The sequence below is a fragment of the Scheffersomyces xylosifermentans genome, assembly GCF_036884685.1.
Source record: "Scheffersomyces xylosifermentans strain CBS 12540 chromosome Unknown RJT20scaffold_1, whole genome shotgun sequence".
NCBI lineage: Eukaryota > Fungi > Ascomycota > Pichiomycetes > Serinales > Debaryomycetaceae > Scheffersomyces > Scheffersomyces xylosifermentans.
Genome location: NW_027042939.1, coordinates 1,326,379 through 1,341,378, shown reverse-complemented (window position 1 = coordinate 1,341,378; position 15,000 = coordinate 1,326,379). Strand labels below are relative to the sequence as shown.

Here is a 15,000-nt window from a genome sequence, read left to right as displayed (position 1 = left end):
AAAGTCGGAAGTCGGAATTCGGAATACTTACATATATCCGAATCATACTTTAAAAATTTACAAACAGTTCTTTCATATCTATAAAAGAGCAAGAGTAGCCAACTGGTAATGTTGTTTAAGCATCTAGGTAGATAGTCGTGAACAGCACCATGGAAGAAAAAGAAAGTATGAAAGAAGAAACCACGAACGGCGCTATCAATGACTTAGATCTCGAGAACCAGCCGCTTGCGAATGCGTCCAGTGACAAGACATCTGATGAAGCCCCATATTCAATTCTTACTTCGAGAGAAAAGTACGCTATGATTGTCATGTTGAGTTGTGGAGGAATATGGTCTACTCTTTCTAGTTCCATATACTTTCCTGCTTTGCCTATTTTATCTGAAAAGTTTGAAGTTTCGGCCTCCATCGTCAATGTATCTGTGGTAGCCTATTTACTCTTTCAAGGTATAACACCGTCGTTGCTTGCAGTTCCAGCAGATGCTTATGGTAGAAGACCATTTATAATTCTGTGCTTGCTCTGCTATGCGGCTACTTGTGTTGGCCTCTCGAGAACTAACGTATATTGGTTATTAGCATTCTTGAGATGTGTCCAAGCAGCATCAATTTCGCCAATTATTGCGATAAGTGGAGGTGTAGTTGGTGACATATGTACTCGTGCAGAGAGAGGATCGTATGTGGGTATTATGGGAGGTATTCAGTTAGTGGGCCAAGGTTTTGGTGCTCTTGTAGGTTCTGGTGTTGTGTCAGGCTTTGGATGGAGAGGAGTGTTCGTTTTCTTAGCGATCGGAAGTGGAGCTGCTTTGATTGTGGTAACAATAATGATGCCAGAAACTAACAGAAAGATTGTTGGAAATTTGTCAGTACCACCCAAAAGAATAATAAACAAATCACCAGCGACCAAAATTTGGCTTAGGCTGAGATTGACAAACGATGTTTCGACTATCGCTCCACCAACGTCAATAGATATGTTGGGCCCATACAAAATCTTTTTCCAGAAGAAAGTATTCTTCTCACTATTACCTGCTGGATTCCAATTCACGACCTGGACCATGTCACTCACAACTCTATCTACTTCTTTAGAGGCGAAATATGGTTTTCTGGTCATAAAAGTCGGTCTCTGCTATTTAGCACCTGGTATGGGTACTCTTTTTGGGGCTATATTCACAGGAAAGCTTTTAGACTTTATCTACGCCAGACGAAAAGCAGCCTATGACAAGAAATATGAACACATTGACCCATCGAACAGACCTCCATTTGACATATTCACAACTAGAATTCAGTTCGTGATATACCCCACCATTCTTTTAATAATGTTCTCAGTTGTATTTGGTTGGTGCTTACAAAATAGGGTTAATCTTGCACCTATTCTTATCTCAGCATTCGTAATATCATTTTGTGCCGTTGCTTTCATGTCTTCGCTCAACACACTTTTGGTTGATATGTTTCCAGGACAAAGCTCAGCAGCTACCAGTTGCTTAAACCTCATGAGATGTTTGCTCGGAGCAGCTGGTGTTGGTGCCCTTCAGTCAATGGTTGACGCAATGGGTGAGGGTGGAACTTACACACTTATGGCCGGCTTTTGTCTCTTGACATCGGGGCTTTTCTTTTACTTAGCCGCAAGAGGTAGAAAGAAGAGAGAAGCAGAACAAGAACAGCAATTACAAGATGCTGAATAACTCTCTTGCCATGATAGATAGATGATAGACAGATAGTAAAATAGTAATTTGAAATGATTTATGAAAAATACAGTACAGGTTTCACCAATACATATGTATATAACTTGACTAGGAAACACCATCGCAAATCTATTCTATAAGACTATTCATTTATTTTTGAATACAAACAAGAGAGACGACATCAATACTCGCCACTCTATAACCCTCAGATGTACCACATATATAAATATAAGAAGAAATTAAATATCTAGTGTAGAACCCTGTACATGCGTAAGAAAAGTTAGCGAAAAGAATATTTATATATGTGTAACAGCCCGAAATTAATTACTTGGAATCAACGCTTACTGGGATGCACACTGCACACCAGCACCACCTTGACCTTCTTCTTCATCAGAGTCATAGGCGTCACGTCTGTTAGACTGGTGCTTGTATGGGTCGACTTCAACAAGATCTACTTCGTCGATGTCAGCACCCTTTGGAATGGAGAGCTTGGTTCTGGCTGGTAAGACGGCTTCCAAAGACTTCAACTTCTCTTCAGTAGCAAAGTTCTTAGGTGGGAATTTGATGTTGAACTTGATAAACAAGTTACCTCTTCCTCCTTGTCTGTAGACTGGCATACCTTGGGCCTCGACAACCTTGACGGAACCTGGAGATATGACATCACCTGGAATTATAGCCACCTTGATGTAGTCACCAGAAACGTGCTTGAAGGCGAATTCACCACCAGCCAAAGCGGTCAATAAGTCAATTTCAGCTTCGTAGTAGAGATCGTTACCCTTTCTAGTGAATTTCTCGTGTGGCTTTTCGTCCACGACAAAGACTACATCACCAGGAGTAATACCTGGTTCCTGGTCACCCTCTCCGGAGAATACAATTCTTTGGCCATCCTTCATACCTGGATCAATGTGGACTTGTAAAATCTTACGTTCAGATTGAGTTTTCTGACCCTTACAAGAAGAACAACGGTCCTTAGGGTCACAGATGTCACCAGTACCTTGACAAGTGTCACAGACGGTTTGGAATCTTTGGATCATAGGACCCATTTGTCTGGTGACAAACTTCATACCAGAACCGTTACATCCAGTACACTTCTTAACCTTGCCTTCTTTACCTCCGAGACCGTTACAAGTCTTACATAAGATGGTCTTGTTGAGGGCCAACTTGGCAGTTCTACCCTTGTACAATTCTTCCAAGGTGCATGAGATCTGATGCTTGATATCCTTACCTCTAGATGGACGTTGGGCTCCACCGCCCATACCTCCGAATCCTCCTCCGAAGAATTGGGAAAAGATGTCATCGGCACCCATTCCTCCTGGACCACCTTGGCCAGACAATCCCTCTTCACCATATGAGTCGTATACTTCTCTCTTTTGCTCGTCAGAGAGGACTTCGTAGGCGTGAGAGATCTCCTTGAACTTTTCGGCAGCTTCTGGAGAAGGGTTCTTATCAGGATGGTACTTTAAGGCAGCCTTTCTGTAGGCCTTCTTCATCTCGTTATCGGAGGCCGAAGGAGAGACGCCCAAAATGTCGTAAAACTTGGTTTCCTTTACCATTGTTGCTAGTTTTGTATTTGTGACGGTGCGTGAATATTTAGATGGTGGTTGGAGTGGTTTGCTTGGAGTTCTAAAGTAATCGCTTCTATCTGATCAAGTGTGAAAAGATTTATATAACCTGACTAACAGAGTTAACAGAAAAACTTGGAAAAAAGACGGCAAACGCGCGTTAAAAAATAGGTCTTGGTTCCGCTGATGGATGCGATGGTATACGGTCGTCCTGAACTATTCGAGCCGATGGTGACAAATATTCTATCCTACTACTACAACCGCCTTCGTTACTAATAGCTGTTGGATTCTTCGAAGTTCTGTGGAATTCTTTGAGAAATTTTTTTGGAGCGGTGTGCAGGTGCCATGTCTCGTGCCTGCAGATGGGCCATTGCTTGTGATTACAGGGGCAAGAATAGGGCATGGAATAGATGGGTAGAGAGACATGGGACGGTGCTGTGGTTAGAAATGACTGCTGGTGACGTTAATCTGATGTAGATGGTGATTTTGAAGATATGAATTTGAAGAGTGTGGTGTAAATCAATGGAGGTAGAATCTACCATCGCCAGGCTGAGGATGTCGATGTCGATGGGATCTCTCCTGTATATACACTCACCTTAGATTTCACAGCCATTTCTTTCTTTTGTATTGTTCTTATGATGGGGCGTTGTAGGAGGATGGTTTCATAATGAAAGTGGTTTACACTGACATAGAGGGTAGTGAAATAGATGTAGCCGAAATTGCAGACATGGCGTCAGATAAGGAAGCTATGATATGAATAATTCGAATTGGTGTGAATTGGCGGTAAAAAGCAACCTTGTTCTGGATATGGTGCAAAGTACAATTTTTCACAGCCATAGATAATGTGCAATGCAATATTGGCTGTCATACACAAGTGTACACAAAAAAGCGGATAGCCCTGGAAATTACTTGGGGAGATCTTCCTTCGATTAAACATTCATCTCTCAGTTAAGGGTCTAAATGAATGTGTACATTGGCAGTTTCTACTATATTACGTAACATTTACTGGTTCTTCATTTTCTTCTTTATATATCATGACATTCTAGCTACCCTTTAATCCTTGTGCTCAAGAACCTCACTGATCAACTTTCCATTCTTGATAGTGTGTCTGAACTGCTCAGGAGCAGCGAGTTCAGCAAAGTCATCATCAGTAGGCACATTAATATTCAAGGCTGTGGTACTACTAGTAAAAATTTGGGCGTCGGCTTCAAGACTCTCCTTTGACAAGTAAATACTTCCCTCATCGGACTTGTCGACACTGATTAATGGAACAACACCAATAACCTGCAAACCAAACTTGTAGGACTTAATGATGTCTACACCAGAAATCAAAGAGTCAACAACAACACCAGTATTACGGGTCTCTGAGATAGACACGGCATTGGCCTTACCCTTAAGTTGTACAGTGATACCATCACAGTTTCCGATGAAAACTGATTGTTGCATGTCAACTTCAATCACTAAAGGAGCACCATCACTCACATCGCTAGATGTGTAGTTCTGAATGATCCACTTTGTTCCATCAACTAATTCCTTCTTAGGAACCTTCTTCTTAATACTTCCTGTGCTAGAGGACAAGCTGGAAGGTTTCTTTGGTGGAGAAGGCTTCTTAGCTGCTGGCACTACACCGTGCTCTCTCAAGGCAGGGTTCTTGTGTGTCATTTCTGATTTGTCAACTTTCTTGAGACCAGCAGTGATGTTTTCACCTTGGTTCAAAGAAGCAAAGACGGCATTCATACCTCCTGAAGATTCCGTGGTAGAAGCAGACTTTTCATCAAAGAGGTTTGCAGGTGGAGGTGGTGGAGGTGGTGGTGGTAGCGGCGCACCAGAAGAAGTTGGGGTTGAAGCCTCGCTACTTTGATCCTTGACGGCTTCTTCAAAGCTTTTTCCATTAGCATTGTTCCATGATGGTCCAGTGGTGTGGTATTCCTTGACATACGCCTTCAATTCATCAAAGATATTCAAGAATTGCTTTACCCATTCAACATGCTTTGGGTCCTTTTCTTTGAACTCCTTCAACACTCTGTCAGACCAGAATTTAGCGCTGTCCTTGAATTCTGGGATGTAACTCAATGGTGTCTCCGTAACAATCCAACCTAACACAGGAGCACCTTCACCAACGGTGTTCAAGTGGTTAAAGTATTCAGATCTACGATTGGCGTCCTTGAGGGAAATTATTTCGCCAATTTTCTCGTTGATTGGTGTCAATACTTGGAGGAAGGCAGGACCATTGACGTCAGGCTTCTTGGAAGCTGCAACAATGGAAAGAAACTTGACTTGTGCATTCAAAGCTCCTTCAAGGAGCTTGGCAACCTGGCCGACTATTGGATCAATAGATTCAGAGCTAGTAACAAATGGAGTTACATGGCTTGAGATGAACTCTTCAAACGCAACAACAGATTTTGGCTTTGTTACTGGGGCTGGAGCAGAAGCAGGAGATGGCTCAATTCCAGAAACAGCCACTGGGGCAATACCTCTGCTAGCGTCGCCGGCTTGAATTGGAGTTGTTGCGTTGGTCAGAGATGCCTCTGTTTGGAAGATAGTGATATCTTCAAGACGGGACGTGGCGGCCTCTAAGCGCTTAAGAATGGTTACAATATTGTAACCTTGGAGATTGAATTGGGACTCCTCGCCGGACATGGTAGTTATTGCCGTATGTTTGGTTGGGATTGACTAGTGTTAAAGTGATAATTGATATTTCTACACTTCCAATGGAAGAACAACTGGTAAGACTAAGTTGTGTATTGGAGGTTTTGGTGATATCGATTTGTGTGGAATTCGTCAGGGCGTAGGCTGTGTGCAGGTGAATCTATTCAGGAAAATAAGATGTTAGTTAAGAGTGTATGAGTGTATGAGTGGAATGAAGAGTGAGAGAGCTGCTTGTTGAAGATGATGGTATGTCGTTAATTAAAAAAAAAAAATCAGTAACAAATAAGACAAGGAGGCAATTGAGTAAGATGACAGAGATGAGAAGGTGTTTATATTCTGGAATTGTTGACTTGAAGATAAAATAAGTGAAATCGGACTTAATACTTTATTGTACATTATTGTAACGAAATAGGAGAAGTGGCGCGTTGAGAGCTTACTTAACGCACAGAATTATGGCTCTTCTACTGCTGCCAATATAATTGGCATGGCAGAATGACTTTGCATATTGGAATGTACGAATGTAGCCCCTGAGTCCTATTTTCAGTATTTCTCCCATAGCCTTTTCTTCTACAATTAGAATTCTTGCACCGTTTCACCCAAATCGCTATCAAGTAATAGAAGTAGTAGTAGTACTACTAACACTAAGAGACACAATATATACAGTAGTTTATATTTTAGATCAATACTTACACCTCGAATTAGTTCATTCTAATCACAGGAAATAAACCAAACCTACAACATTTTGCTCTCAATACAATGCTCTCAATACTAAGCTCTCAATTCTAATTTGCTTGAAGTGCAGTGTGAACTTCCTAGTGGCTTTATGAATCAATTCCGGCCCCTACTTTGAATAATATATGAAAACACTCTACCATACTTCCTCATATATATTTGCAACTCCCATACTCCCCTACTCCCCATCCGTTCACTACACACATACAACGACTGCAAAATCTCCAGAGTCGTGTCCTCGCGTTTTTTCAACCAACCGTCTTCTTGTGTCGCACACGCCCAGATATCCAGATCCAAACCATTCAGTTAAGCTTTAGGCGACGTTTTAATGATGGCAATAGTTCCATTGCTTCTCTTATTTATAAGTTATCTGCTGAACGCACTGAATCGATTCTCCACATGGCCCCATCGAAAGTGAAAATAGAGGAGCCGGAACTTCCTCCCCAGGAAGTCCATTTGCTAAAGGATCTGTCTCCCCCAACATACTCAGAGCCTTTCTATTCAAATTATCAAACAGGTGTGCCTATTGCCCTCGACATAGGAACTTCGACCTTTAAAGTAGGCTTGACGAACTCAGATAGACCCAATAATGTGTTTCCTGCGGTTGCCGCTCGTTATAGAGAAAGAAAGTCATTGAGAAACCTCATTTTGGTTGGAAATGACGTCTACAGAGACCCTTTGGTTAGACTGTCCATAAAAGCACCCTTCGATGGCCCCTTGGTAACCAGTTGGGATCACATCGAGCTCATGCTAGACTACTCCCTAGAACATCTTAGTGTAACCTCGGATAATGGCCGTTTGAATAATCCTGTTATCATGACTGAACCAGTAGCTGTGCCTAGCAGTCAGCGTAAGAACTACTATGAATTACTCTTTGAAGCATATCAAGCACCGAAAGTTGTCTTTGGAATTGACTCATTGTTTTCTTACTATGCCAATTCGTCGGGAAATTCATCTGGAATTGTCATCGGTACAGGTAACGAACTGACCCATATCATCCCAGTACTCCATGGTAAGGGAATTCTACTGCAGACTAAAAGAATCGACTTCGGAGGAGACCAAGCTCAGCAATTCCTTTCGAAGGTCTTAGCACTTAAGTATCCGTACTTTCCATCGAAATTAAACACGCATCATACAACAAACTTATTTAAAGATTATTGCTATGTGCTGACAGACTACAAGGAAGAAATTAACCACATTCTCGACATGGATGTCTTGGAAGAAAAAGATATAGTTGTGCAAGCACCAGTTGAGATTTCCGTTGGAAACGAAAAGAAGAAATCTGAAGAAGAATTGGCCCGTCAGGCAGAGAAGAGGAGAGAACAAGGACGTAGATTACAAGAACAAGCTCAGCAAAAGAGGCTTGAAAAGCTTGTCCAGAAGCAAGAGGAGTGGGATTATTACACCAAGTTCAGGGAGGAATCTTCCAAGCTTAATAAGACGGAGCTTCAAGCCCGTCTAAATGCTGACGGATTCGATGACTTGAATGATTTCAACAAATACATGGCTTCTCTCGAGAAGTCACTTAAAAAAGCACATAATCAGGATATTGGTGAGGATGACAACCACACAGTTGACCCAACTAGTGCATGGCCATTAGTGGATATTCCAGACGACCAATTGAATGAAGAAGAAATTAAGGAAAAGAGGAAGCAAAGACTTCACAAAGCCAATTACGATGCAAGAGAGAGGACAAAAGAACTCAAGAGACAACAGGAAGAAGAAAAGGCACAGTATGAACGTGAGCAGCAAGAGTGGAGAGATAAGGATTTGGAAGACTGGTGTACTGTTAAGAGATTGCATTTAGCTGGCTTGGTAAGTAAGTACAGGGAAAGAGCTAAGCTTTTAGAGTCTTTCAAAGACCGTAAATCAATGGCGGCTCAGCAACGTATGAAAAACATAGCAGACTTAGCGAATGACGAGTCCGGTTCTACCAGTTCAGCGACCAGAAAGAGACGTCGTAATGCCAATACTTCTATTGATAATGACCCTAATGACACTTTTGGTGCAAATGATGATGACTGGGCCGTCTACAGAGATATAACAAATGTAAATATCGAAGAACAACAGGAAGAAACTAATAATGAAATCTTGAGTCTTGAAGAGGAGCTTCTCAAGTATGATCCTAACTTTCATCATGAAGACACCTTCGCCGCATCCATGACATTTGATTGGAAGAACCTGGTTCTCCATAAATTCATCCATGGTCCACGCCAAAATATAAGTATAGCCATGGCAGCCGAGGGAATAGATCCAGAAGAGATTGCCAACCATCCAGAAATTATCAGAAAGAACCACCAGATCCACTTGAACGTAGAAAGGATACGTGTACCTGAAATCCTCTTCCAACCCAATATTGCAGGTCTTGACCAGGCCGGAATTTCTGAGATCCTGAGTGACCTCTTACTTCATCAGTTTGACGGTAAGTTCGAAGCCGGTGGAGACTCATACAGCTTGATTCAGGATGTCTTTGTTACTGGTGGACTAGCGCTTCTTCCTAATTTCTCTACAAGGATTGTTAATGATTTCACCAGCTTCTTACCTGTCGGGGCTCCTTTGAAAGTGCGTAGAGCTCAGGATCCTGTCTTGGATGCTTGGAAGGGAATGAAAAAATGGTCCGAGAGTGAGGAGTGTGAGAACGGTTATGTTACCAAAGAAGAGTACGAAGAGTACGGTCCTGAATACATAAAGGAACATGGCTTGGGAAACGTATGCTTGCAGTGATGAATACTCCAACAACCTCCAGTGGACTCATGATATAGGTGTAGTTCTTACACGTAGATGCAATTCAATAAAATGAACAATACAGTTTCTCGGTAAGACTCAGTGGGAAGGCGCAATCAACGTCTTTCCCCTACAATTACTCTATCAATAAAATGTAAATTAGTGAAAGTCTTAATATACAGAAATAAAGAGATCCTAGATATGCATGTCTATTTTTTAACAGTGTTTGGGTTTATACCCTTCTTTCTCAAACCTCTCTTCATGGCCTGGTCAAGAAGTTCCTTATCAGCGTCATCATCGAACTCGGCGAAGTCGCCGTGGATAATACCTTCCTCCTCGGCCTCAGCTCTGGCTAAAGATTCCTTCTCCTTGGCACCAGCCTTAGAGACATCGTGAGGAGATGGGGCAATCTTCTTGAATTTGGCAACGTAAAAACCATCGACGTTGTAAGTATGTGGATAGTAACGTCTGGTCAAGGAAATCTTTGGGTTGAAGTGCTTACCACGGTATGATGTGAAACCTTCTTTACCAATCACTAAACCGGTTTCAACTAACTTGACGTTAGGACGCTTTCTCAATGCATAATCAACTACAGCTTCATTCTCATCGACAGCGATGGAACAAGTGGAATACACAATAATACCACCAGTTGCGGAATTGGCATCGACAGAGTCGATGGCTGACAACAATAATTGTTTCTGCAAATGTGGAATCTGGATAAAATCCTTTTCGGTACGACTCACCTTGACTGACTCATCTTTTGCGATAACACCAGTACCTGAACAAGGGGCATCTAACAAGATTCTGTCGAAACCACCAATGACTTTAGGGAATTCTCTAGCATCGTAGTTACACACAATAGTGTTTTTACATCCCAATCTGTGAATGTTGGCGATCAAAGACTTTGTTCTGGCCTTATTGGCATCGTTGGCGAAAACGCAACCAGTATTCTTCATCATAGCAGAAATATAAGTAGTTTTACCACCTGGGGCTGCAGCCATATCCAAGATACGTTCATTTTCTTGAGGATCAAGAGCAATAACTGGGAGGAAAGAAGATGCAGCTTGAAGGATGTAGTGACCAGCCAAGTATTCTGGGGTAGCACCAATAGGCACTTGCGAATCAAAGATTTGCAAACCAACCTTTGTCCAATTTCCAATAGGTTGCAAATTCACACCACGATTGACTAAAGTCTGAGCTAAGTCTCTACGTCTGGTTTTTAAAGTATTGGTTCTGATGGTAATAGGACGGGCAATTTCGTTTGCTTCGAAAAATTCCATGGCTTCAGATGGAGAGAACAAGTTGAACAATTTATCAGCCAAAAATTCGGAGTATCCGAAATATTCACAGATGTCCTTGAGCAAACGGCTCATGTAGTCATTTCTTGAAGTGCCTTCTTCGGCTAATTCCTTGAAGTTTTCTAAAACCTTAACGATTTCAATCATTCTAGTTCTGACCAGTGTGACATCTTGTGGACCCTGTTCCATCAACTCCTCTTCTTCGGCACTAGGCAAAACCTTGGCTCTAGGCTGGTTGGTTTGCATTTCCAAGAGTTCTTGTTCTGCTTCCTCTGCTTCCAATTCTGCTTCCTCATCAAGTTTTCTGGATAAGGCTTCCATGTTGGCAGCATTCAAGTTTTCGATCTCCTCATCGTCCTCATCATCTGAGAACATTGGTCTTTCACGTCCTTCTTCGTCTGAATCAAAGAATTCTTCTCCCTCAACATCAAATTCGTCGTTCTCTTCTTCCTCATCATCGTCGTTGTCATCGGAGTCATCAAATAAGGCCTTCTTGGCTGAAGACAATTCTTCGTAGTCTACGTCTGGCAAGTCTTCTGGCTCTTCGAACTCGTCTTCCTGGACCTTCTTAGCAGGCTTCGACTTCTTGGCTGGCTTGGTCTCAACCTTCTTGTCAGTTTTGCCGTTTTTAGTGGTATTGGCTCTTTTCTTCTCTGGCTCAGCAGCTGCTGGTTCCGATCCGAGTTTTCTCTTACTCTGCTTCTTGTCTTTTGTGGCCTGGAACTCATCAAGAGTTGGGGGCACACCCTGCTTGTTTTTGGCTCTTCTACCCATATTGTACTGGACTTCTGGGGAAATATGTATATACAGTAAACAGTACCTCTACAACAACAGTGGTAATCTACAAGCTTTATATATATATAAAATGTAGAGTACTCAAATAAATTTACCCGCTGAATTCTCACTAACTCTCTCTCACTCACTCACTCACTCATCCACTCACTCACTTTCTCACTCGCACTCTCTAACTTTCTCAACTCTCTCACAGTTTAGCAGCATCGCACATTTTTTCAGAGATGAGCCTGAAAAAAAATTTGGCCGCTAAAAAAAAACCATTCATCGCATCCACGACAAACGGACTTTTTTGTGTAGTAAGTTAGTGAAACAAGCGATGCGATTGGTTTTTTGTATGTACATAGTTGGTGTTTTGTTAATGCAGAGATGTAGTAGTAGTAGTGTTTTTTTTTGTATGGCTGTAGATGAATATTGTGAGAGTGGAGAGTAGCTATAATTCTTGTAGGTAATATAGAAAATATTGAAAATTATAGATATTATAAATATTATAGGTATTATAGGTATTATAGATATTTATATATTTGCAATAGGAAGAAATATTAAAAGCAGTTTTTTTGTTTCTTTCACTGATTGTACGTATATTTAGATATATATATTATCTACCAATCTATACATATTTCTATTATATACATATATATATATTTATCTGTATATATATTTATCTGTATATATATTTATCTGTATATATATTTATCTGTATATATATTTATCTGTATATATATACTGCATTTCTACTGTGACATCGTAAATCAAAGCATTTCTGTCATTCAGTGAAAGCTTTACTTGAATACCTCAGATCACATTGAATTTCCAGACTGAACTCTGGATTATTTAAACCATGGACAACGATATCACAATGGAATCTGCTCCTACTGAAATCACCAACGCAGTAACAAGGACGCCCAAAAGCTTAACCACGATCTCCCCCAACCAGCATGCATTGATCAGACTTCCCTCGGAGGGAATGAAAATCGTGCTACTTAAACCCAACGGAGTCATCAGCTTGGGGAAGTTTGGCTCCTTTGAAGTCAACGGAATCCTAGGCTACCCCTTTGGCCAATCATTTGAGATTCTTGATGACCACAAGGTGAAGCCCACCAAGAGTATCACTCAATTGCATGATGATGCTCCAGCTAGTGATGACGGAGATGAGGAAATAGAGAAAAGCGAACTCACAAAGATGTTCTCCAACAGTGCAGAGAGCAACCAAAATATCATTAACATCGGCTCAAAGGTCCAAAAATTGACCAGTGATGATATCGACGAACTCAAGAAGTCCGGTGCTTCTTCCAACATAGGGCAAACCATCATTGAAAAGATGATCGCAGGTCACGGAGGATTCGATAAGAAAACTATCTTTTCACAGCAAAAGTACTTGAAGAGAAAGCAGCAAAAGTTCTTACGAAGATTCACCGTTGAGTACCTTGGGGCTTCTCAACTCTTGCAATACTATGTAGAGAAAGATATACAGAGAATACTTGATATGAGTGAAGAGTCCCTTGGTTTAATCATGACTTACTCCAATGTTAGACCTGGAGGAAAGTATCTTCTTATTGATGAAACAGGAGGCGTTATTTTGTATGCTATGATGGAAAGAATGAAGGGAGAAGGTACTATTGTCCTAATTCACGATAATGAACATGCCAACATCATAACTCTTAGAAACTCTGACTACCCAGAAGAAGACATAAATAGAATGGTCAAAACAATCAACTGGCTTCAATTCGTGGAACCAGAAAACGAAAAGATAGATTGGGATGAGGCAACTCCTGCTGAAATAGAGCAAATGAAGCCATCTAAGCAAGCCCAATACGAGAGAAGATCCAAGCGTGCGCAGGAGATCAACGAAGTCATAAACATGACTCAGGAAGGAAACTTCGATGCCTTGATATCTGTCAGCACCTTGAATATGACTTCGTTCTTACCATATGTTCTTCCAACCATTGGCGGATCAAGACCAGTTGTCATTTACAGTCAATTCAAAGAGCTTCTTTTGGAAACACAGCATTTCTTGATGAAAGACAAGAGGGTATTGGCTCCGTCAATTTTTGAGAGCAGGGTCAGAGCTTACCAGACTATTCCAGGAAGAATGCATCCATTAATGACTATGAGAGGTTTTGGTGGGTATGTTTTGTGGGGAACAAGAGTTATGCCAAAGGAGAGTGGAGTTACAGCTATTGGAAGAGGAATTATTAAAAAGAAGAAAGAAGAAACTCCTTCTGAAGACACGCCAGCTGTCGAAACCCCTGCATCCGAGACTATGTCCGATTCGTAGATTGGTCCCTATTTATAGATAAAATACACTATGTAAACCATTATAACCACTATGTACACATACTCTAGTCGAGAACTTCGTCGCAAACTTCCTCTAGAATTTCCATTTCGCTTCCTTTCTGCCAACCAACGACACATCGAATTCTTCCAGCTCCATCCATGCTTGTTCCGATTTTCCATGATTCCATATTACGAAGTTTGTCTCGAACATAATTAGCCTGATATGTGTAACCGAGTTCAAAGATGAAGCCTTTGGAATTAGTCGGTATCACCAATTGCTCGAGCAAAGCTCCATAGAATTCATTCTCACCAATCAACGCCAATGACGGTTCATAAATTCTAACTGATCTCAGGGTTCCATTGCAGCTCACTGAAGATATATAGTCTTCATGTGGTATATACGGTGGATTCGAAGTTACTAAATCCGATTCCTTTCGTACACCTAATTCTTTCACCAAGTCGTTTGAAAATAGGTCTGCTTGTTTTATGGTAATGTACTTACCGCTTTTATATATGTTGGAATATTCATTTAAGTTCTCTGATGCCAATTTGAAGGCTTCGTCTGAAACATCGAATGCCACTACATCAACTGGAATTCCCTCCTGTTCATATAACTCGTGTGTAAGTAATAAAGGAATGCATCCTGTTCCAGTACAGGCATCCACGATGTTCAATTGTTTCTCTTTTCCTAACTTGGCTAGAGCATTTGCAACCTTGTAGGTCCATTCTTCTGTTTCCCAACGGGGTATTAACACTCCACTTCTACAGATTATATCTAGAGGCCCAAAGGGCTGTGACTTAAGTATATACTGAAGAGGCTCTAATCGAGATCTTCTTAAAACAGCATTCTTCCATTGCTGTTGGGGCAACTCTTGTTGAATCCATCGGAGTTCCTGTTCTGCGGCTTCTAATGTTCTGTTTGCTCTTAAAAGTCGTGGGAGCAACGACGACTTTGCAATAGCCTTACGTGCTAGCAGGGGAGAAATCCTTGGCATTCAATGTTCACAATTATCAACCCAAATCGACAATTAGAAAGAAGAACAAGTTATCTCTTCTTTATCGTTACAAATAAATTTCGCAATTCTTTTTTTATGAATTTTTCGCAATCAAATCATCGTTTCTTAAGAAGTCACGATAATGATACTGGAGGAAATGGTAAGAGGCAAAACAATTTCAAAATTTATAAGAAGTTCATGGAAAATGGCTTGATATATGACCATTGCCGAAGGCTTCTATTTGAATCTATAAAAAATACAGAAAAAGTCATTTTTGATAGAAACTACTACACAG

At 41.1% G+C, this 15,000-nt stretch overlaps 7 protein-coding genes across 7 annotated transcripts; 3 read left to right on the top strand and 4 right to left on the bottom strand. All coding sequences in view use genetic code 12, as the record gives it.

Annotated features, from left to right (window-relative positions):
* The first annotated feature begins 82 nt into the window (after positions 1-82).
* On the top strand, positions 83-1,847 carry RJT20DRAFT_10996 (multidrug resistance transporter). Its single transcript, XM_064915758.1, has one exon. It carries the CDS (start codon positions 150-152, stop codon positions 1,674-1,676), a length of 1,527 nt encoding a protein of 508 aa, XP_064777044.1. The 5' UTR covers positions 83-149; the 3' UTR covers positions 1,677-1,847.
* On the bottom strand, positions 1,847-3,313 carry YDJ1 (type I HSP40 co-chaperone). Its single transcript, XM_064915759.1, has one exon. The coding sequence runs from the start codon at positions 3,227-3,229 to the stop codon at positions 2,018-2,020; it is 1,212 nt and encodes a 403-aa protein (XP_064777043.1). The 5' UTR covers positions 3,230-3,313; the 3' UTR covers positions 1,847-2,017.
* Positions 3,314-4,291: 978 nt separating this feature from the next.
* SRV2 (adenylate cyclase-binding protein) lies at positions 4,292-5,878 on the bottom strand (the record flags this gene model as incomplete). Its single annotated transcript, XM_064921282.1, has 1 exon — positions 4,292-5,878. The coding sequence occupies one exon, from the start codon at positions 5,876-5,878 to the stop codon at positions 4,292-4,294; it is 1,587 nt and encodes a 528-aa protein (XP_064777042.1).
* Positions 5,879-6,959: 1,081 nt separating this feature from the next.
* On the top strand, positions 6,960-9,511 carry RJT20DRAFT_124120 (uncharacterized protein). The gene has a single exon (XM_064916141.1). The coding sequence runs from the start codon at positions 7,019-7,021 to the stop codon at positions 9,341-9,343; it is 2,325 nt and encodes a 774-aa protein (XP_064777041.1). The 5' UTR covers positions 6,960-7,018; the 3' UTR covers positions 9,344-9,511.
* RJT20DRAFT_124119 (rRNA (cytosine-C5-)-methyltransferase) lies at positions 9,512-11,741 on the bottom strand. Its single transcript, XM_064916140.1, has one exon. It carries the CDS (start codon positions 11,413-11,415, stop codon positions 9,553-9,555), a length of 1,863 nt encoding a protein of 620 aa, XP_064777040.1. The 5' UTR covers positions 11,416-11,741; the 3' UTR covers positions 9,512-9,552.
* A 329-nt stretch (positions 11,742-12,070) lies between these two features.
* Positions 12,071-13,743, top strand: RJT20DRAFT_10980 (tRNA 1-methyladenosine methyltransferase subunit). Its single transcript, XM_064915756.1, has one exon. The coding sequence runs from the start codon at positions 12,275-12,277 to the stop codon at positions 13,709-13,711; it is 1,437 nt and encodes a 478-aa protein (XP_064777039.1). The 5' UTR covers positions 12,071-12,274; the 3' UTR covers positions 13,712-13,743.
* RJT20DRAFT_10981 (S-adenosylmethionine-dependent methyltransferase) lies at positions 13,744-14,985 on the bottom strand. The gene has a single exon (XM_064915757.1). The coding sequence runs from the start codon at positions 14,703-14,705 to the stop codon at positions 13,776-13,778; it is 930 nt and encodes a 309-aa protein (XP_064777038.1). The 5' UTR covers positions 14,706-14,985; the 3' UTR covers positions 13,744-13,775.
* Positions 14,986-15,000: the final 15 nt, after the last annotated feature.